This window comes from Colius striatus, chromosome 3, assembly GCF_028858725.1.
Source record: "Colius striatus isolate bColStr4 chromosome 3, bColStr4.1.hap1, whole genome shotgun sequence".
Taxonomy (NCBI): domain Eukaryota; kingdom Metazoa; phylum Chordata; class Aves; order Coliiformes; family Coliidae; genus Colius; species Colius striatus.
The window spans coordinates 75,957,362-75,979,718 of NC_084761.1; the positions used below are offsets into that span (position 1 = coordinate 75,957,362).

Genomic DNA, 22,357 nt, shown 5'->3' on the forward strand with positions numbered 1-22,357 from the left:
ACAGTGGAGCATTCAGGTCTTTATAGACAGCTTTTAGTTTTTAGCAGTGTTTTATTTACATACTTTTCAGCATGTCAAAAACAGGCATTATTTTTTTGTTAGACATATAGGCCATCTTGTGGCAGACATATGGTAGTTGTATTTAAACAGACAGAAAAATGAAGTCAAATTTATTGTAATATTTCCGGTATTGTTTGTAGTACTAACATACATTGTAACATGATCATAATAGATGTACATTCTAAGAATATATGCTGAGCTTGCAGCAGAATATTCATGCCTATAGAGAAAGCACTGGTGCAAAAAGATCTAATGCCAAAATGTGTTAGGGCACTGAGAGAAGTGTGATGTTTCCTGCTAATAGGAAGCCATTTTACATTTAAAATCTGTCTTTATTGATAAGAAAAATTAAAAATGAAAGGATATTTGTGTCACAGTGAAGAATTTACATCTCTCATATATTCTGTGTTAGAAATAAAAACTTATAATCCTGCAGGATGAGATTTCACTGACTAGATGAAACAAACAACTTAATACTATTCCTATTTATCTTTTCTTCTGCAATTTTCTCATTTATACTAGTGATTTGGAAATGCTGCAAATGTATAACCTCTCAAAATAAAATATGTCAGTTTTCATTTGTCAGCAAGACATACAGGGATTCTAAATTATCTAAATACTTAATAAAGTTTATAGTAATAAATTTTAGATTTAGATTAATATTTAAAGTTAATATATTTTTAAGGAGATGGGTGCTGAAAGAAGAAAACACTTGGTGCATTGAATACAGAAGAATAACAGTAACTAAAAATAATAAACACAGGTGAACTTGAAGAAAGAGCTGCATCTACTGAACATTGCTGGATCACACAGATGTGACAGCCTGTGTATTCACAAATTAATATTTGGATGTCTAAATACCAGGAAGTCAGCTTTCTCCCAGAATTGTGTCATTCCTTGGCTCCTGCCAATTACATTGGGCCTTTGACAGAAATGCTGAAGTTTGACGTTTTGAGAAATCTTTAGTGTGTTTTATGAGTTGGATTGTAATGCAGCAGCAAGTTACAGAAGACTGTAAATTAGAATATTATTTCGGTAGAAACACAGTTATAAAAGTCCAACCGTGCTATTGCTCTGAGTTTCAAAAATTAGATTAATTTTACTCAGTATCCTGGAAAGAAAATCTCTTTTAGGGAATAAATTATGTGGCTAAGGGATAGCACAAATACATCTGATACACTATATGTACCTTCAACACAAGAACTCAGTATAAGGAATACTATTTCAAAGCAATACTTTTTAAAATATATTTCAAAACTGTAATGAGGACATTCTAATTTTTTTCAAATTGGAAAAACCCGAAAAAACCCATTACCAATATAGATTAATTTGAGGCAACAAATCCAGTAAATTCTGGAAACAGATTAGATATTAAAATGTATTAATAATGAAATCTGATATGACGTTCACAAGGATGAAAACATTCATTGAAAATGTAAAAGTCAGGATTAATTACTAACAAACCTAAAAGTAAGAAGAAATGTCCCCTGTCTGAGCATTATTGTGATCTATTATGCTTTAGTCTGAGGAATCTGACAGCTATTATTTACTGGAATAATCCATATATAATAGAATAATAGGACTGTCTAATAGAATATCATAGAACAATCCATGTGTCATGGAATGATTCATAAGATTTTGATAAACTATAGTGAATAGTTCCTATTGTTTAAAGTGTTTGAAAACATGATTCTTTGTCAATTGAGTATAGTATGTGCAAACAATCAAAGTCCTTAGAAACCTACGTAGTCTAGTCTATAATTCTTCATACCTATGTTTTCAACATCTTACTTTTCCACAGAAATAATGTTCACTTTTAGCAAGCAAGGGCATTGCTATTATACTTCACTTTAGTAAAGAGGTTGTGAAGTAGTTAGGGAGGCTGATCCCTAACTGGTGTTCCTGTCACTTGTTAATTCAAAGACATCACAGAAATATTCACACCTTTCAACAAGAAAGAGAAATCGGGCTGTTAGTTGCTAGAAATTCTGTCATGTGAACACTTTATTTTGCCATTTAAAAAGAAGTTCTTCTGAAAGATCACTTCTGCCACTCTTCCGCAAATAGCGAGACAGGAGTTGCTGTTTATCAGCCGACCTTGGAAGAGTCTTTTTCCAGCAGCAAAGCAGCTCATAGATCTGGTGTGTTAAATTATCAGGGCACTTCAGCCTAACAAGCTGAAGCACGCTTCGCCGAACAGGTAAGCACAAAGTGAGCAATGATGTATTATCTTCTGCAAGCTCTTCTGCAAGCCAATATAGCAAGTTGTCCCATAGGGCCTCTGAAGGGCAAAAATTAGCAGATTAAGAACATTATTCTTCTACTATGTCAATCTTATTTTGAAAAACTTTCTAAAGCTGGAGGCTCAGTGGGTCAGCTCCCCAGCTAAAAATGATTTGGTTTTCACTTTGATGGAAACATCAGCACTTCCTATTTCTAATCCAATTTTCAGTAACTGCACATATATTTGAAGTGAATTTAGTCAAGAGAGGATTAGCAATAATCTATAACTTTTGAAACTGCATTGGGAAGTGTAGCAATGAAGTAAAAAAGCTTGGGCATTTCCTATATCTGATATGTCAGTTGTCCTAGAATTGAATCTCCTTATACAGAAAATTATATGCTGTTTAAGCACATCAGCATCATTATCTTACAAGACCTTTGCATCTCCTGGTAAACAGATGGGTTTTTTTTCTTTGGCTGTCTTGTAACATATTAACTACTTTGCCTCCTGAATATGCCATTTTAATATGTCAGTTTAAGCTGAAGCAAATCTTAGCATTTTTAAAAGAAGGTATATAACAAATATAACTATGATTTATATTGATATTAATAGATTATGTATGTGTCCTTACCTGATGAATCAGAAGAAATTGGTTTTGTGCTTCGTGGACGGTTGGTCAACTTTTCATGCTATCAAAGAAAATGTGTCAGGAAAGAGAAATGACTAAATAAGGGATGAGGCATGGGATATAGGAGTGGATTGCTGTAAATTAGAATTGAAGAGTGGTTCTACTTATTTAGAGGATTTGTGTCATTATTGAAAAACAAGTTAACAACATCTGTAAGCATAAATCTTTACAGCTGTCAAAATAATGAAACTAAGTCTGTTTATGCCAAAAGGAGGTTTATTGCACCTTATTATGCCATGACTGGTATATGGAAACTGGGCGTACAGAAAATCTCTATGCAACCTTCTACAGGAAGAGGATTCTAATTTTGAATACTGCAATAGTTTTACTTTGCTGTCTCTGTCCTTATTACAATGATGTGCATATCATGCTGTTTCAGGGAAAACAAGTTTCTAGGTACACAGCAGCTGTTGTTAGGGCTAGAAGTCAATCTATGTTTGTCGTTGTAGTTAGTCATCAGAATTCAAAACCAAGTTCCGTTAGAAAGAAGTGTTTTTTCTTTTTCTTCTCTGAACACTGGAGACAAAGAAATAAATACTTTGGTCTTTTTCCCTATAATTGAGAAAGAGGAAAGTCTTGTGGGCTTTACTCTTGTTTCCTACTCCATATAGAACAAGAAATTATTTAAATAAGCACTGAGCACACAGAGAGATTAATTTATATCAGATGAAGTTCGGCTTTTTTTTTTTTTTTTTCTTTTTGTTAAATGCTGTAACTGGACACTTTTAGTGCCTATGTTACTTTTATCACACACATGCAGTTGTATTACCTGGCTATCTATGCACAGCTTTCCCTGTGAGAATAGCTCCAGATTTATTGCCCGGGCTTCTGTTTTCCGTTTGTGAATTAGGAGTGTCAAACTCTGACTGGATAAATTTATCTCTTTTTGCTACTGGTCATACTGATCCAGAGCCTTGCTGAGCTTTGTCTTAAAAGACTTTTATAATGCAGACTTTATATATTGTACAATACTTGGAATGTTTCATATGTACTCAGCTGCACATCTAAAAGGTCAATATAAGCATAACTGTTACTTATTCACCTATGAATTAAATAACTTTTTATCAGGCCTATACTCTGTCATCTTGGCAGGGAGTTTTAGTGTGAACAGGATACAGACAATATGCACTGCTTGGAAGTGACAAACCATCCTGTGCTGTACTCATCTTGAGATATGATTCTTCCACATCTTGCATGCTTCTACAGTAATTCTGTCACTGGATGTGAGCTAGCATAATATTCCTAATAATAATATAATAATAATATGCTCTCTCAAAATAAAGGGAATCTAAAGCTCTTCCAGAAGGGGGCATAATTTTTCTTCCAAGACTCCACTTTATTTTGCTTCGTTTAATTATGCATTTATATTTAAACTTATTTTCATCCATTAATGAGAATTTAGCACCTCAAAGGTCTGTATGAGATCTTCAAAGTTATTGTAGATGAACTCAATTACCCATGCACTGACTTTAATCTGAAACATTTTATGCTGCTTAATGTCAAAATAATAGTAAAAATTATAAGAATTGAAAGTGAGTATTCTCTAGAAATACTGTATATAATATGCATTAGATCTAAAACATTGAATATGCCTTTAAAGATTAAATAACTGTGCTGAAGCGCTAAATTCACTCATGGTTCAGCTGCACTGGCATGTGGTCCCACTGTTCTGTCTGACAGCGTAAGTAAAATACTCTTAGCAGTCAAAGCAGTTTTCAAGTCTGGAATGCCTTTTAATTAGCTAAGCAACTGCCTTTCTGAAGCAGAGGATCACATGCTATTTTGCTGTTAGAGAGTTATTAGACATAAAACTAAGGCAGAATAGTAATTTTATAATGCTTGTATGTATTACAACAATCTCTTGCAAAGCATTCTGATTTCAGCCAGTAATACTGAAGTGCTCTGTCAAATGGACCTCTCAGACATGACCAGACTCTAGCAGCATATCAAACAGGACAGACAGAAAAGGAGAAAATTAACCTTTTGAACTCTAGCCCAGTTTCACATAAATAAAACTGCTCTGAAATCAGTAGAATTATTACTGATATGTATACATATACTTGACATCAGAACAGCATTCACTGTATGTAATGTGTTGAAAATAACTGATTTGACTAACTGATGTTTTCTAATGTTGAGAAAATGAAAGCTCCATAAATAGGAATTGAAAAGCAGCTTACTTCTGTATATGTGTGGCACATTTAAACTAAAAACTCATGTTAATGTTTGCATACAAAGCAAAAAACCCCAATGTTTTGATCACTGTCAGAAATATAATAAAAGTGGATAATGTGGGCACATATACATAAAAATGGCTTATAATCTCTACAGTTACATTCTTGTCTCCACAATTCAAGTAAAATTTAGGTGAGAATTTTATAGAAATGTCTGAAAATGCAATCAGAACAGTTGCCTTGAACACATTCCATCAAAATAAGTAATTTTGGATGGTTCCAACATTATCATCTGGGGAAAAAAAAAGAAAACCAACAAAAAACAACAGCAACAAAAAAACCCAAAAGCCAAAACTTCATTTCATTTACTGAGAATAATTCCATTGTTACTGGTAACACCAAGTGTTTTGTGATCTCATGTGCATAAAAAGTAATCTGTTAAGATGGTTAAACTAAACTTAAGATATCTATTAACTCAGCAAAGTAATAGAAATGTAAATAGTCTCTGCTATTCTTGCCCTGTATTTACTACTGTTCTGGAGATTTTAAGGGTCCCCAGGCATACTGGACATGAGAGCCTTACTGTGACAATCAGAATTATGTAAGCAGCTGTGTGAACAATACTATAAACCCAGCATTATCAATAGGTCAGATATAAACATTGAGCATTGTATTTTGATGTGCTTGTGAGCTTTGTGGCAGCTTAATTGGCTGGATTGTATAGCAATAGCACACATACGATAGAAGCTAGCAAAAGTGAAGGATCATTGCTTGAATGTCTATGCAAATGGATATGGTCATATAGTTCTAGGTCATATAGGTTTTAACCCTTTGGTTATGTATTGATAGTATCAACATGTGACTAACTATGGACAGTGCCAGCCTTGATTCTTATTGTATGACTTGCATTTTAATGAAATAGTAAATAGCAGTTGCATTTGACAGATGGCTGGTGTAGTTGTTTGTATAATTAGTGCATTAAATTTCTCCCTCACTGTGTTTTCTCACTCAATTTTAACTATTTCCTTCTACATTTATTCATTAGAAAGCCCATCTAAATGCAAAGATATATCTGATTCAAATATGTTGATCAGATCATGGATGGCAAAAACAGGATAAAAGTTCTTATTTTCACTTTTAGTGACAGTACTTTCATCTGTCAACATTGTTAATAGTTTTAGATCACATAATAAGATACAGTTAAGTAATTAGAATTTCCTTTTCATTGCTCTGGCAGTTAACTTCATCTGGATCGTGATGTTTAATATATGGTTCTGTCTCTCTTCTACTCAATTCCTTTTCAAGCTCAAACTCATTTTGAACTGCTGCAAAACTCCTGTGAATATGAGTCCAATTTTGTACTATTTTTGTATATAAATGTTCTTTATTACATTTACATTTGCAACTTACAAATATCATTGTTCTATCCCATGAAGGGGATATAATAATTACTTTTTCAGTTCCCCCATAATACTTATAAGGGTATACAACATTTCAACTTTTGCCAAAACTGCCTGAACTGTTGTTATCAATGTATTGTCTAGAACTGCCCAGAACAACCCCATATTTCTGATCATCTCTTTCTTTCCTCTTTCTCCAAATCCTCGGAGTTCTGTGATAAGAGCTGCAAAAGTGCAATCATGACATGGATCCCCCATAGATACGTAACATAATCCTGTATTCAATTTTGTTCTTTAATAATTCAGAACATTTGGCTTGCTTTTTATTTGTTGATTATTCTAAATTTTCAGATATAAATATGACCAAAGTTTTATTGTGGTTTTTTTTTTTTTTTGAGTGTTAATAGATAATTTCAACTCAGTGTAAAATTTGATATATACTTCCACCACAACAGAACATTTGACACCTAATTTGCTAATTTATTTTCTAGTCACTCAGTATTATAATATTTTGTGATTCTTCACAGTTTTATTACTCTGAATATTTTGTACTGTCATCAGGATTTTCACTTAATTATCCAAAAGTTTCTGATGAATGGATCTGTGTGGGAATTTTCTAGTAATCGTATTCCCTTCAGAAAACCAACTTCTTTCTCCTATTCCTTTTTTCCCTATCTTTCAGCAAACAAACAAAAATTTTCCCTGAAAATTTCTGTGACTTTTTTCAGTATGGAATTCAAGATATACTTATCTGGAAGAAGGTATGAAGAGCAGATAAAGGAGCAACATGATAACTTTGTGTTAATGAATGTTAGATATCACTATATAGTGGTGTAGGTGAAGTTCCATTTGCCATGTGTATTTACGTAGAGTCTGTAAGGTATGTTGAATTTAATTTATTGATTTTTCACTAAAGTAAAAGAATCAGCTTCAGTGATGTTTTATAATTCTTCAAAAAGAGGATAACTGAACTGGGAAAATTATTAACAAGTATTTATTCTCTGTTAAGAACTGACTTTAGACATTATAAATTTAAAATTATTACACAGGATGTATGAAAGATAGATCAAAAAATAGGAGGTTTCACCAGCTATAGCAAAGTAGAACATTTAGTGTATTCAGATGACTTGCAATATAAGGGAAGATGTTATTTAGGTGTTGCTCTTCATGGTATAGATCTTTTTTTGTTCTGTGTAAGATAGAAAATATAAATCATATTGTGAAAAAGTTATCAATATGCAGATGTTTTCAAGCATTTTGATTGCTTTTTTCACCTAATATTTTTATCTTATGAAGATTCTGACTCCTTTGAAATGCACCTCTTAAAATGTGTTTACCAGAATCAAAATAATTTTCAAGATATTGTAATCCTGGTTTTCTGAAGTGATATAATAATTTTATTTCTCTAGTTAGCCTTTTTGTGCATCAAACTTGGGTTTGTTGTGCTTGAACTAGTTCACTTGAAAGTAGTGCCACTAGTCACAAAAATAGATGTAGAGAAAACATTACCAAAGGCTATCACCATTTTTGAGATTTGTCTTCATTTCTCATTTCTAATTTCCAGTTTACCAATGATCATGTCATACAATCCCTCCATTTATTTTCATTTAGATGAGTAGGCTGCCTGGGTGCAAAGGTAAGCACACATGTATTATACATTGTCACACATTTAACCAGACCGACCAGACTTCAAGATCTCAGGTGCACTGGGAAAAAGTATGCACAGCCTTACATTTAGTAAAAGAAAAGTAGTAGTCAGAAATACTTGTATTTGAAAGTAAGACTAGAACATTTAAGGACTAGTATGTATGGCAGTAGATCATATATGCCAACCACAATCTAAGACACTTGATAATAACCTTAGTGGTTCAATACAAATGCAGTTCAATCCTTTAAATCTTGTTCTTATTACACAGTAAGATTAAAAAAAGCTGAACAATGGGATGAAAACCAGGCAGGTATATGGAAGAAAACATTGGTGCCTAGGGTGTGGAACTGACTTTTTTAATTTTTTTTTTTTTCTTAATCATTCCACTGGGCATTGAGAGTTCTTATTCCCTGTCTGTGAATACTGCCAATGGAATGCTAGCCCCATGGAAAAGAAAAGACCTTGAAAGCGAGTGATTCTCAAAAGAAAACTAACATTACATGGATTTTTGTTATTAAAAGTTCTTTCCTTTTAAAATCTTATGCAGTTAACTTTTTAATTTTTACTTGGGAGAATGGAAATGAGAGAGAAATCAAGAGTTATGCTTGTGAAACAAAAAATGTATTTGTAGGTGATAGTTTAAGAGTGAAATCAATTAATTTTAAAAAGAGAGATGCTACTGCTTGTCACCACAGATTTAAACCAAGTGTTACTGTACATATTTTGATATTAAAATGTATGCAAAATTGCTAGCAGTAATATAGCAGCAGATTTTAGTGCAGTATAGGGTGCTGTTGTCTCTTTGAAAAGATTACAATGAGGTTTCATTTCAGGAATATTAAAGATTAATTCATGTAGCTATAGCTTTCACAGAATCACAGTATAGTAGGGATTGGAAGGGACCTCTAGAGACCATCTAGTCCACCTTGCCCTTCTCAAGCAGGTCCAGTTAGATCAGGTCACATAGGAATGTGTCCAGGCGGGTTTTGAAAACCTTCAGAGAAGGAGACTCCACATCCTTCCTGGGCAGCCTGTGCTTCATCATGCTTACAGTAAAGAAATTTTTCCTTAACCATAGAATCACAGAATCATAGAATGGTAGGGGTTGGAAAGGAGCTTTAGAGATCTAGTCCAGCTTTCCTGAAGAAGCAGGTTCATCTAGATCAGGTCACATAGGAACTTAAATGGAACTTTTTGTGTTTCAGCTTTTGTCCATTACTCCTTGTCCTATACCTGGACACTACAGAAAAAAGTGTTGCCTCATCCTCCTGACACACACTCTTTAAATACTTTTAAGTATTAATGAGATCCCCTCTCAGTCTCCTCCAGGCTGAACAGTCCCAGATCCTGCAGCCTTTGGTGGCCTTGTGCTGGACACTCTCCAGAAGTTCTCTGTCCCTCTTGAGCTGGGAAGCCCAGAACTGGGCACAGTATTCTAGATGAGGCCTCACCAGGGCAGAGTACAGGAGGAGCAGAACCTCCCTCGACCTGCTGGCCATACTCTTCTTGATGCATCCCAGAATGCCATTGGCCTTCCTGGCCATGAGGGAACATTGCTGGTTTCACAAGACATAATTACTCACATGGGTATATTGCAGAGGCTTATGAGGTATAATAGGACAATTGTGTGGTAGAGAAAGATAGGCTAGGTGAACCACTTAGTTCTCCTACAATTTGCAATTCTGCAAAGATAGGATGCAAGAAGTATATAACTGAAACTTAAGAAAGAATTTCTCAGAACCATAGCATTTGGAGAGAGGAAAGATCATATTAAGATCCTTTTGCCTAATAAATATGTGCTAAAGGAAAAAGGGAAAAAACTCTATCAAGTGAGAAACTCACCTTTGGTAACGTTAGTGCTAATTTACACAGCGGAGACTCGTGTTGATATTCCCTATATGGCAAAGGTTGATCCCATTTCTTGGTTATCATATCTCTGGTAACTTTGTAAAACACAACTGTTCCTTTGTAATGAGGTGAACTGTGGTTACCAAATTCATCCACTTCTTTAATTTGGAGTTCCAGACGGGGTTTTCTTTGTGAATGAAAAATCAGCCTGTAGGCTTTTCCAAAATCTTTTCCATTCTCTGCAGTCCACATAAAAAAAAAAAAAATAAAAAAATTTCTTTGCACTGTGTTTGGAAGGATGGCAGCCAAAATAATTCATTAGACTGAGTCAGATAGAGATAATCATATAACATTTGATTCTTCTTTACCATTCTTATTACTTTATATTGAACATCTGAGATTCAAATATTCCTGCCAGCCTGCTTGAGTAGTTGAAATGTCTTCATAGCTGTCTTAACCCCTGAATTGTTGACATAAGGAGAAAGTGGTGAAAGCTGTGCTACAATTTAAAACAGTAAGGAACACAGAAAGGGATAAAGTACAAAACACAAAGAGAACCAAAATAAAATTGTGTTCTGAATGGAATTAAAAGTTTATGCTTTCTGTTTACATAGGATGGATATCCTATCTATTTGCAACAACAAAAGAGAAATGGAAGAAGAAAGGTAGGTGCATTTTTAGGATTTGTAATTCCATTTTGATTGATACATCTACATACACTGCACTTTGCATATATAAGCAGGTATTCCTTGGGGTCTGGAGATTTCTCTTTTTGAAGAATAATGGGTTTTTTTTAGAGTAAATGGAGGTTTCAAAGGGAGAGTTTGTGTATAGAATGTTCAGAGGGTCAAATACATATTTATATATTCCTGCCAAAACTGACAGAAGAGACTATACACAATTAAGGGTGAAAACTTTCTCTGAGGCTTCCTATCTCTTTTCCCTTTAAGCAAATCTCTAAATGGCAGCAGCCACTGCATGGAATTTTGAAGGCTGCTACAGGAAACAGCTAAAAATTCTCATCAATTCATAGTGCAACTCACAAAAAGCAACATTTTGTCCTAGATTTACACAGATAAAGTAGCATACTCTTTCTTCTTGTTTGGAATCTGTTTAATTCCCAACAAATGTTTTTTATTTTAAAAAGCCATTGGTGTGATCTTGCATTTTTTAAATAAAAGATAAAATACCACTGTTTCTGAGGGACTAGATTTCAAAGAATTGCCGAGGTTGGAAGAGATCTCTGGCGATCACCTTGTCCGACCTCTCTTGCTCAAAGCAGTCACCTAGAGCAGGTTGCTCAGGGTCTTGTTCAATTAGTACATTTTATAGTTCAGTTGGAGTAATTTTCCAAGTAGTTCCACATGCCTATCCTTTACAACAAACATAACATATAGCTAAATGTGCTGTGACTAATGACAATCTACTAATGTGCACATATGGTATTTCTAAATTGTTTAGGTGACTGATAACTTTGATCCAGATGCATGAATTACCTTACCTGAAGCAAAAATATTGCCTCTAAAACTGAAATGAATCTGCTCTCCTTCTCTTAATGGAAACTGCTGTGTAGGTTCTGGGGGACCAAAGTAGCCTTCCTCATGGAGATTTTGAAGTTCGCAGGGCAATTCTTTGGATGCAGATAGCAAAACTACTATTTCACATGGATTTTCTCTTTTTCGATACAGTACCACATTAGCCATTGTGCTACCAAGAGCTTCTTCCAGAGCCTGAGCAAAGAGGAGAAGATACGTGTTTTCCAAGAGGAATGAAAGGCGAATGACCACAAAGCTGTATTAAAAAAAACAAAACAAAACAAAACCAAAAAACAAAACAAACAAAAAAGGCAAGAAAATAAATGGCTCCAACTTAAGTCATTTTATCAACTACTAATAATTTATTGTGCAAAATAATACAGAGCTTAGTCTCCAACGAACCTTTTGTTATTTCCATTTCATTCTTTTTTTCCAGCACATGAAAGGGTGGAAATTTGCCTGCTTTTGTAGTGTATTGACTCTATATCTATGAATTCAAATACATACGAATTTTGGATGAAAGTAAGAGAATACTTCCCAATAAGAAATGCAAAAACTATTATGGTTTTGTAGTTAGAGACCTAAATCACATTTTCAAATTAAGATTAACGTCTGCATTTCCTGTTTCAATTTTTGTATGCATTACATTGTATACAGCTTATAGATGAAAAAATATTTAAACAAATTTATATTTTCTGTAATTATAAATAACAAATCCAAGTGATTCTTTTGACAGAAAATGGGAGAAAGAGATGCTGTCAAGTTAATAAGTAATAGTGGATGATTTCTTAACTCTACTAATTTCCATTGATCTTTATACTTGAAATTAATATTTTAGTAAATATTTATTGAATTATTCATATATTACCTTTCTAAATGCTCATTTAGTTCAAATGATACAAGCCCATTCCTTCCATTCTGGATAATAACATCATCAAACACCTTCCAGCCCTCTTCTTGGTTTCTATGACCTAATAATTTTAAAGTATCCTGGGGATTCTCACCATTTTTCCTCACAGAAGCACTCACAGACCTGGAAAGCCGAGAAATTATAGGGAAAAATATAATGAAAAATAGATCATGCAGAAAGAGTAAGCCTCTATTTGTAGCTCTGCTTTCCCTTCTGCATTCATTGATGACCTTCTACATTCATTGATGACCACAAGGAGATTTTTTCCACCTTGCTGAAAATCTACATCTGAAACTATACTCCAGGAAGAGGAAAAACTGTGGAAAAGCAAATGTTTTTATCTAAATGAATGCAGTTTAATCTATCATTTGATATAATAATTATTATTTTCATAATTATTATGGATTTATATGTTTTGAGTCATTCATCAGTATTTAGATTATCTAGAAGCAAGTATCTGAAAAAAACCCAACCAACCCACCTTTTCTTTCAGAAGCAAATATTAATCAATAACCATGAAGGATTTTAGAACAGAAGACAGATCTTTCATCCATTATCTCTTTCAACAGAGAAAATCGAAGCAGCTTCAAATCAAGTGATTAGTTTGATATATTCAGAAGCAAGCGTTACATAACACGCTCTGACTAATTTATTCTGATGAATTAAACAGGAGGGTTTTTTTACAGAAGACCATAAGTCTCTCACACACCTCCCCTTATAGATTTTTTAAAACTGTATTGAATAAACCATTCTATTTGATTCTATGTGATTCTGTGACCATTCACCTCAAATGCACACCCTACAGTTGGAAAAACAAAATACTCCACATAGGACAGCCTAAGCATTTCTCAAGCACACAGCCTCAGCCTATGTACAAATACAGGAGAATATTTGCATCATTTTCTAATGAATTTGTATAGAAATAAGCAATCAAGCCATGGTCTTTTCATGGATGTGCTTTGGCTGAGAATCTAAAGTGCCATGTAGACTGGTATTAAGAACAGACAGTTGCCACAAGGGTACTGACAAACAATGAAATGCTTCTGGTACAGGAAATGAAACTTGAATATCCTATAAACTTACATTGGCACCCTTCCTAAATCTGAAGTTTGTGATAATAGTGGTTGTCTAATCAGAGACATCACTGCAAGTGCAGAGCTCTTTAAAGCATGATCTGAGAAGTTTTTCAGAACGGAAAACTAAAACACTGTCTTCTCCATCTGTACCTTGCTTATTTTCAAAATAATAATAATCTTATCACGTAGATGAATGTTGAAAAAAGCAATGTTTAGTATGGTAGGATTAAACTAACTCTTTAATTTCCTAAACTACTTCAAAGCTGACTCTTGTTCCAGGCTATTCCCTACCAAGAAATCTCAGTAAATTTTCTGAACCTGGAGGTTCCCATGGTAGCAAAACTGAAGGAAAAACAATCAAATGGTAAATTCATATTGATTTTATTCTTGCGTGAGATGGTGAAAACACCGTTTATTTTTCTACCTGTTAAAACAGATGAGGTCAGCTTTGGCCTTTTCTTCCATCAAAAAGTTTTGTCCATACGCTCATTTGCAAGATGGATAGATGTTATTGAATTGACAGTTAACAACTGAAATTTAGAGATTTTTTTTAGAACTGCCCATGTTTTAATGCTTTTAAAGGACATTCCAAAAGGTCTACATTTTAGAAGCTTTCTAGCAACTGATTTAGAAAAATCTGGGCCTCTATCCAGAGTGTTGGGACAGAACTGACCTACTCCAAAGCGTTATGTTGTTACTTTTGACTCAAGTAGCCATTGCAATGAGTAGAAGTAGAGATCAGAAAATTCAAAGGCCAGGGCAGCCAAATCACCAACTGGTAAAGCAACGATTACAGTAGCTTTGAGATGTGGTTGTTCTGTATGTTCAGTGTTTGGGTTTCATGAAAATGGCTGAAGATTTATTGCTGAAAAAAACCCACACTTTTTTCATTCTGATTCCTGCTAGAAATAGAATGACTAGCATATTGAAAGATTATACATCAAATGCTATATCAATTTTCCCAGTGAAGCTGTAGCATGAGAATTGTGGAGATTTGCTCTAGGGTTTCTAATAATGTTTCTAAGTATAGCAGACTGTATAAAGAAACTAACATATCTTCAATATAAAAACAATATTATCAGCAACTGTTAAAATAGATTTGTTGTGATGTTATGAAAATGCTGAATTTGTAGTGAAGTCATTCTTACCGAGTATGGTATGCTGTAGCAACCCTCTTTACTGTAGCACTAATGGCTCTTGCATGTTCTGTTTCATCTCCTTGCCTTTTTTTCTCTGGGCTTGGAGGACAGGGTAGTGTAATAGTGACTGAGCTGTTAAATGGCTGTGCTGAAGGATGCTGTACGTAAACCAATGCACTAGTAGATACCACTGCATGGTACATATCGTGTCTTGCTTTCAATATTGAAACCAATGATGTTTCAACTGGCTGAATCTAAATATGGAAAGAAATGACACAATTAATTTCTAAATGAATAAACGTTTTCTTACATGTCCATTTTTTTCAAAAAGTGATTTACTTTTTTAATTTGGATCAGACTATCACAGAAGCTTTAGACTTCTCTCTACAACACAGGAGCAACCCTATCGACATTTCAGCAATGCACAACAAAGTGCTTGACAGTTATAAAAAAATTGAACCTTTACTGACTAAAATATTGTGATTATATTGTTCCTGCTTTAAGTTCAAATTTTGAAACTCCCGAAATCCCTCAGATTTTGATCATTTACTAAGATTTTTCAAATTTGTATTTTTTTCACAGTTAGTTTTAGCTTCTCTGTATCTCAGAATCAATGTGTTTTTTGGGGAAGGATAAAACATATTAGAACTGAAGCAAATTTTGAGATTCTCAGCCTAAGACTAAGAGGTGACAAAACTCACTGTGGCACTGTCTGGTACAAATGGTGAGGATCAGGTGAAAAACACTGAGACAAGCATTTGAAGTTTGGAGATGACGTTTGTGTCACTGAAAAACCTTTATTTTCTGAAGGATATCAAAGGAAAATAGTCTTCCTTTTAGCTAGAGATATTGTTGACTACTGATGATATTATGTGGTTCTAAGAAAGTTGTCAGGAAACATTTTGCTGTGTACACAGGATGTGGAGCCGCAACTACTTTTCATAAATTTCTAGTAATGGAACACGTTGCCCTTTAACGTTATTGGCATCCTTGCTTACGAAGTAATAACAGTTTTATGAAGTACTGTATATTTCAGGCTCACCTTTATCTCCATGGGTGCTGGAGAACCGAATGTTTCTGGACGGTAACAGAAAGAGATTCTAGAATCCATATTAAGCTTTTGTGAGAGTCCTACTTTTGGAACAGTAAATGTTTCTTTCTTTAAGCATGACAACACGGAAAAAACACCCAGCTGATATATTTTCACTTCCACAAACGCTTCCTGCATAACAAGAATGCAGGGTTAGAGTACATTGGAGGGAAAGGAAACTGTTTTTCTGCAGATTAGCATTTTGAGCAGGCGTTATTTATAGAGCAAAGTGTGAAAGAAACATTAATATTCTTTCCACTTGAATGCCCAGTTATCTAGTGATTTCTAGTCATGATGTGATGTCATTAATATTCCAGAGTATGATTGGGGTGAAATGAAATAAATTCATAAACTAGGTGCTGAATCTTTCTCAGTGATTCTTCTGCATTGAAAAATAACAAAACCAATCCTGTCTGCCTTTCAGATGCAGTTTGGGCTCATACATGCAGAGTTGTGTTGCCTCTCTGTGGTCTGAATGCAAAATAATTCCCCTTATATTTTTACTTTAATCAAATAATGCAATGTATTACACTTATTTACAGAAATCATGATCTATTACTCAATCGTTATGTGATCAAGCACTTACCTTAACATTACAAGTGGAAAAAAAAGTATCTTGTTAAATACTAGGTTATAAACAGAATTAGTTTTGGAGAAAGTAGGAAGAAAAGTTCAATTTAACTCCACACAGTGGGCAATATGGCTTAATCATGAAAACTTTACTTTTATGACTCCACAGACACTTTACTAGGAACCTAGAATAATGTTTTTACAATATTTAGATGAGAGGTTACCAACCTTATGGTTTCCTTGGTATTTCTCCAAAGAAATAGGAGTTAAGTAGTTTGATTGAAAGTTCACATCAGTCAGCTTCACCATAATCTCCCGATAATTTCCTCTGAAGCGTGAAGTAAATGGGATTGCAATGTTGATAGGGAAGGTGATTGTTTTCTCATAATCAGAGCATTCAATACTGATGACATTGCTGACCAGCTCCTCAGAATCATCCACCACCAAGGAACTAGCATTATTGACTATTCTACACTTCAGGTTCTCTACAGCAGTTGCAGGGCCTTTAATAAAGCAAGCTACTTTGCATTCATTCTTATAGTTTTCTTCCACTAGACATCTAGAGAAAAAGAATAAAACATATTATTCTTTGCATCTTGAGGGAGTGGTGTCTTGTATTTTTACTGAAATACTTTACTATGATGATGTGGTACTTTGTAGCAGAAGCGAATTATTCATAAAAATGTACCATTCTGTGATTCTGTGATATGGTTATGAATGGATAGAAAAATCATGACAATTTTTATGTCTAGATTCTTCCTGAACAGCTTACAAATTATTATAAAACTGATTAATTTGAGCATTTTTCTACTAATCTCCAAAAATTTGTGAATTATTAACTTTACTGGCTGTGACTCAGTCTCTGGCATTAAAAAAAACATTCAATCAAATAGAAAATTACAGTTTACTTTAGACCAAATGGAAGATCTTCACTGTGCGTGCTTAAGGTACAAGCTACTATTATGGGCATGAACAGCAGCTGTTCAATATGTGCATATTGAGTTTCTAGGCCCACAGGTGTGTGCTAATAAGCAATATTTATGTACATATGTTCCTAAAAACAAGAATACATGCTTACTCTTTGTTCACCCAGTGCCTAGATTTTTGTATTTCTTCTGAATCATTCATAGCAGGATTCAGAGCAGTAAGAACACATGTTTGTGACAAAGATGTAAAGCCAATTAGGTCATTCCTACAAATCTCACTGTTTGTTTCCATTTTACGGTCTTCTATTTTCTCTGACAATCTATGTTCTTCACTTTCTATCACTTTTGAAGATTCTTTTATTGTTGCCTTTTTTTCCTGTTCAAAAAGATTTGTGACAGTTCTGTCAGAAATGTCTTTCAATGTCTCAGATAGAATGCCTTCCACGCTGCTGGTAAGAGCATCTTGAAAAGCCAGCTCTTGAGAGTTTCCAGTAACAGAGCGACCTTCATGGTCTTTTTCTTTTCCATTGCAATCTTTTTTCTCTGTAACAGAGATCCTTAGTCTGTGTTCACTGTCTTCCTTTTTTGCTGGTGATTGTCTGTTAACATCCTGTTCTTGAGCAGAGACGTTCTCAACTAACGATGCAATGATGTCTTTTTTGACAGTTTTAGTTGCACTTGACTGGATTTGACTAACATTCTGACTCTCCGTCTTGATCGGGGAAGGAGTTCTTTGAGATTGCTGTCTGGGACTAGAAGATGCTTGCACAGATTTCATTGCTTTTCCTTCAGAACAACACACATCTGTTTCTTTAGAAGCATTTTGAGCAGTCTGGATCTGAGAATCATCATCTTGCCTGCAGCCAGCAACATAAAGCTTATTTTCTGCCTCTTGAATGTGTGAGACGGTATTTATCAAACAATCCTTCACTTTTTCCAGACAGTCTATAATTCCTTTGCACTCTAAGGCAAAAAATAGGTAATAATTTAATTTTTCTGTGGAAGTAAGCCAAATATGTAAAAGTTTATAAGCATATTTCATGAATTCCACCTAGTTCCATAGTGCCATTCAATATATGAAGCAAAACTTAATTCCTGGATTCCATCTAATATTTTTGCATTTATTGCTATTCAATTTGAATTCTGAACAACTGAATATGCACAAATACACATGCGTACTTGTCCAAGTTCAACTGTATATTTATCCAAATGTTACTATGGCAATTCTGATGAACACCTTTGTAATGATCACACATTAGCCAAATTCTAAATGACAACCAATCTAAAGCATAGAATTGGTAAATGATAGTGAAATTGTTTTGGAACCAGTTTTAAAAGTAAAAATTGATTACACATGTTTCTTAAAATTGAATCCTGCAAGTTTCTAATGCATGGGTCTCTAACAAAGCTGTTGTACTCAATATTAAACATACTTAGCAGCTTTGAAATTTTCCTAGGGAGAAAACAAAAACACCAGCACATATAAAATACTGAAATTTAGCAGATTTCCAGTCATCCAGTCATAGGAATGGTGGAGGCTGTTCTTGTATATAACTAAAAACATTTGGTGAAGGATGGACAAAGAGCACATAATCACTATGTACAGTTTATGTATGATTTTATCTTTAATATATTTATTTTACGATTGATTGGTCCTTATGATTCCTCAAGTTAACTTACACCTTTTCTTTTAAATAATTCATATTTGTCCCCAAGGATTTCAGATGTATTAAGTTTATCTCTCCTCTCACCTTATGCTGTCATTTTCTATAACTGTTACTGTGCCCTCATTAGTTAAGTATATTGCAAACCTCATGGAAAATTTCTTGCTTATCTCTGTTTTTTGCATGAGACCCTGGAAAGATTTGTTTTGCAGATTAAATCCAGTGAAAGTCAATACAAATAAGAACATTGTACAGAATGAAACACAATATGGTATCCTCTCCTCCTATGATAGACAGAGACACACAAGGAAAGGACAATAGAATGGGCTGATACAAGTCATAGGGGAAAACACTTGCTTACATTCACTGTTTTCAATAATGTTATATGAGGTAAATCAATATCTCAATGTTTTCAACTTCAAAAACAATTTTATTGAGTAAGAACATCATCACAGGACAATATGTGACACTATATGATCTACATAGGCCCTTCACTTTCATTTCTATCTGCATCTGATTAATATAAACCTGCAAAGTATACAGTTCAGAATAAAGTCTTTTCTTGTTGAACTCAGTCTTGAAATGCAATACTTTCTTGAGCTGCCAAGTGATTTGTTATTGGCTTTTGACTATAATTTGGAGGAAAAAAGCAGTAAACACATTTAAAATATTTTTCTTCCTCTGGTAGTTCAAAGAAATTATGCTTCTTCTAAGGTACTGCTGTTTTTCCAAGGGCACTTTTACAGTAGGAAAGAAGAACTTCTAAATAGTTTAACAGGGCCAAGAAATAAGACAAAAGTATTGGAAATAACACAGCTTCACTTGCGTACGAGGTTTAAGCTTTGTCAAAACTGCCAAAAATAGTTTCCTTTCTGAATTTTGCATTCTCGAAACAAACTCAAAGCAAAGTGTACAGCTCTTTAAACTTCCCTAAATTCAATTTTGAAGATAAGAGGATCACTCACAACAATGTCATTTTCCTACTCTGTGAATGTGTGTTTTCTAATACTACTGTACTCAAAGCCAAGAAAGACACGGCCTTGTAACTTTATACTATCCAACAGTGCCGCATGAAAAGACACTTTTACATTCTGTTACCAGATTAACATTGAAATAAGCCTTCTTTTGTGTTACGCTCACTCCCCCACCCCTGGCCACCATTGCTTTTCTAACACTTTGCTTTCTGTTTGATGCTTGATATCGCAGATTTAGAATATAGTGGCAGTTTTTATGCAATTGTCTTCAAGCCATTTTGCTCACTGTTCTATAGGAAAGTGTCAGATGAGGAAAAGTAGTGTTTTGGAAGGAGAATGAACGTGAATTCTTAGAAATCTGGGAGAAAAAAAAATTTCATCGCAATATTAGCTTGACCTTGGAGCCTGGAAGCAGGTCCTTTTTATATAAAAATGTTCTTTTATTATTGCAGACACTTTATAAATCTGTAGAACAAAGACTTTCATGTGTGGAAATAGTTAAAGATTTCTTCCTGTAATCTGTCTCCATCTATGCATTATGCTGTTAGATCACTATTAAATGCAGAAATGTTAGTTTTCTAACTTGATGAATGTTTCTTAAGATGTTGTTTCTTGGGAAAGAGACAAAACAATCCTGCGTTTTTTCAGGAATAAATTCTAATACTGTGGTTATTACATCCACATCATTATTAGAAATGCATAAAATGTTGTGATCATCTTTTAGTTATATTGTTACTTGTAGAGGACTGTAAACTATATATCTCAGGTTTACTTGGTGAGACTCTGGCATCAGAAGCTGCAGGGTGGCCCCTGTGAGGACAGGCTGATGCTGCTCCATGCCAGAACAGATAGATCCAGGCCTGGACTGGGCAGAGCCTGTCAATGAAGCTGGTGCTGCCTCTGCAAAGAGATATTTATGAAAGAGCAAGAACATCAGAGAACAGTGGGGAGTGAGGGAAAAAGTGTGAGAAACACAGCCCTGGGAACAAGAAGGCTGGAGAAGAAAGAGGGCAAGGTGCTCTGGTTGTGGAGCAGAGACCAGACTGGAGCAGATATCTACTCTGCAGCCTGTGGAGGACCTAATCCAGAGCAGGTAGATATTCCCTGAAAGAATTGCAGCCTGTGGAGGGCCTAGGTTTCCTACAAGGAACTGTGGGGCATAGGAACAACCCAGAGTAGAGCATGGAAAAGTGTGAGAAGGAAAGAGTGGAAGAGGGGAGCTGTTAAAGACTGGCTGCTACCTCCATTTTGCATCCCCCTGTGAGCCTGGGGAGAGGGAGGAGGTAGAGGTTTTGGGAATGAAGGAGTGAAAGTAAGTCTGAAAAAAAAGTGGACTGGGACAAAGTATTGTTTTAAATTTTTGCCTTTGTTTTTTTGCTATCTGAATCTATTTCAGTTGACAATAAATGAAATTTTTTTTTTTTCTTCAGCCAAGTTCATTTTGACTGTGATAGAAAGTTGTGATTTTGCTGTCTCCATATCAATCCATGAACTTTTCCAGCTCCTTTTCTCCCCGTCCTGATGAGGAGAGAGTATAGGTGGTTGAAGATTGAGTGAACATCTGGTCTCTTGTCAAGTTAAACTCATCAAAGTACAATACACAAAACACTTTGAAACAGTTCTTCTTAGTTGACATTCATTGTATATATTTGTAATCTTTCTCACATATTGAATCTCATGTAATAGACACAAAAAGTGTGAAACAGCTGTTGAAACATGAAATAATGAGATCTAATGAATGATAAAGTACTCAAATTCTAATAAATGAAAGAAAAGTAAGGTACCCAAGCATCATCACATAGCAGAAATCAGCATCCTGTATAGCCAGTCTGTTTACAGGTAAGTCCCTCCATACTTACCTGGTCTTGTAGTCAATTCCTTGTGTTTGTCCTGGAGAGCACTCAGCAAGTGGTAGGTATCTTGAATACTTTCCTTAATGTTCTCCAGTTGCTGACCGAGAGTTGTGGTCAGCTCTTTTGTTAAAGAAATCAGTCTAAGCACATACTCCATTATATCTTCATTATCCCAATCATTCTTTGGAAGCGCATTTCTTGCTAGTAAGTTTAGATGCCATATTTTTTCTAGGAGCTGGCCTGATTTGCCTATAGATGTAATCTTACCTTCAGCTATTTCCATTTTATCTTCAGAATATTCTACTACAATTTTTTCCTGTTCAAAACTTCCAACAGGTGTTGTCTTTGTTTCAGACTACTACACAATTTACTGTGTTTGGAGCCTAAGCAGCCTTTTTTTAAAGTACCTTGTTCCACATACACTGACAAATAAACTCTAGCTCAGAAACTCTGAGTTGATGTTGACTATTAAAAAGTTACTAGGTGACAGAAAGGAGTGGCTCTCCTGTAACTATGGGCAAGAATTGCCAAGAGAAGTCAGGGTACACCATGCACCTTTAACAGAGGTTATGTAACTC

General features: G+C 34.6%; 1 protein-coding gene across 1 annotated transcript; it reads right to left on the reverse strand.

Moving 5' to 3' along the window:
- Positions 1-2,031: 2,031 nt before the first annotated feature.
- Positions 2,032-22,062, reverse strand: DTHD1 (death domain containing 1). The gene is made up of 10 exons (XM_061993207.1): positions 21,786-22,062; positions 17,441-18,284; positions 16,591-16,921; positions 15,745-15,924; positions 14,712-14,956; positions 12,446-12,610; positions 11,544-11,833; positions 10,037-10,281; positions 2,916-2,973; positions 2,032-2,341 (listed from the first exon to the last, which is right to left on the reverse strand). The coding sequence occupies exons 1-10, from the start codon at positions 22,060-22,062 to the stop codon at positions 2,052-2,054; spliced, it is 2,925 nt and encodes a 974-aa protein (XP_061849191.1). The 3' UTR covers positions 2,032-2,051.
- Between the last annotated feature and the right edge of the window lie 295 nt (positions 22,063-22,357).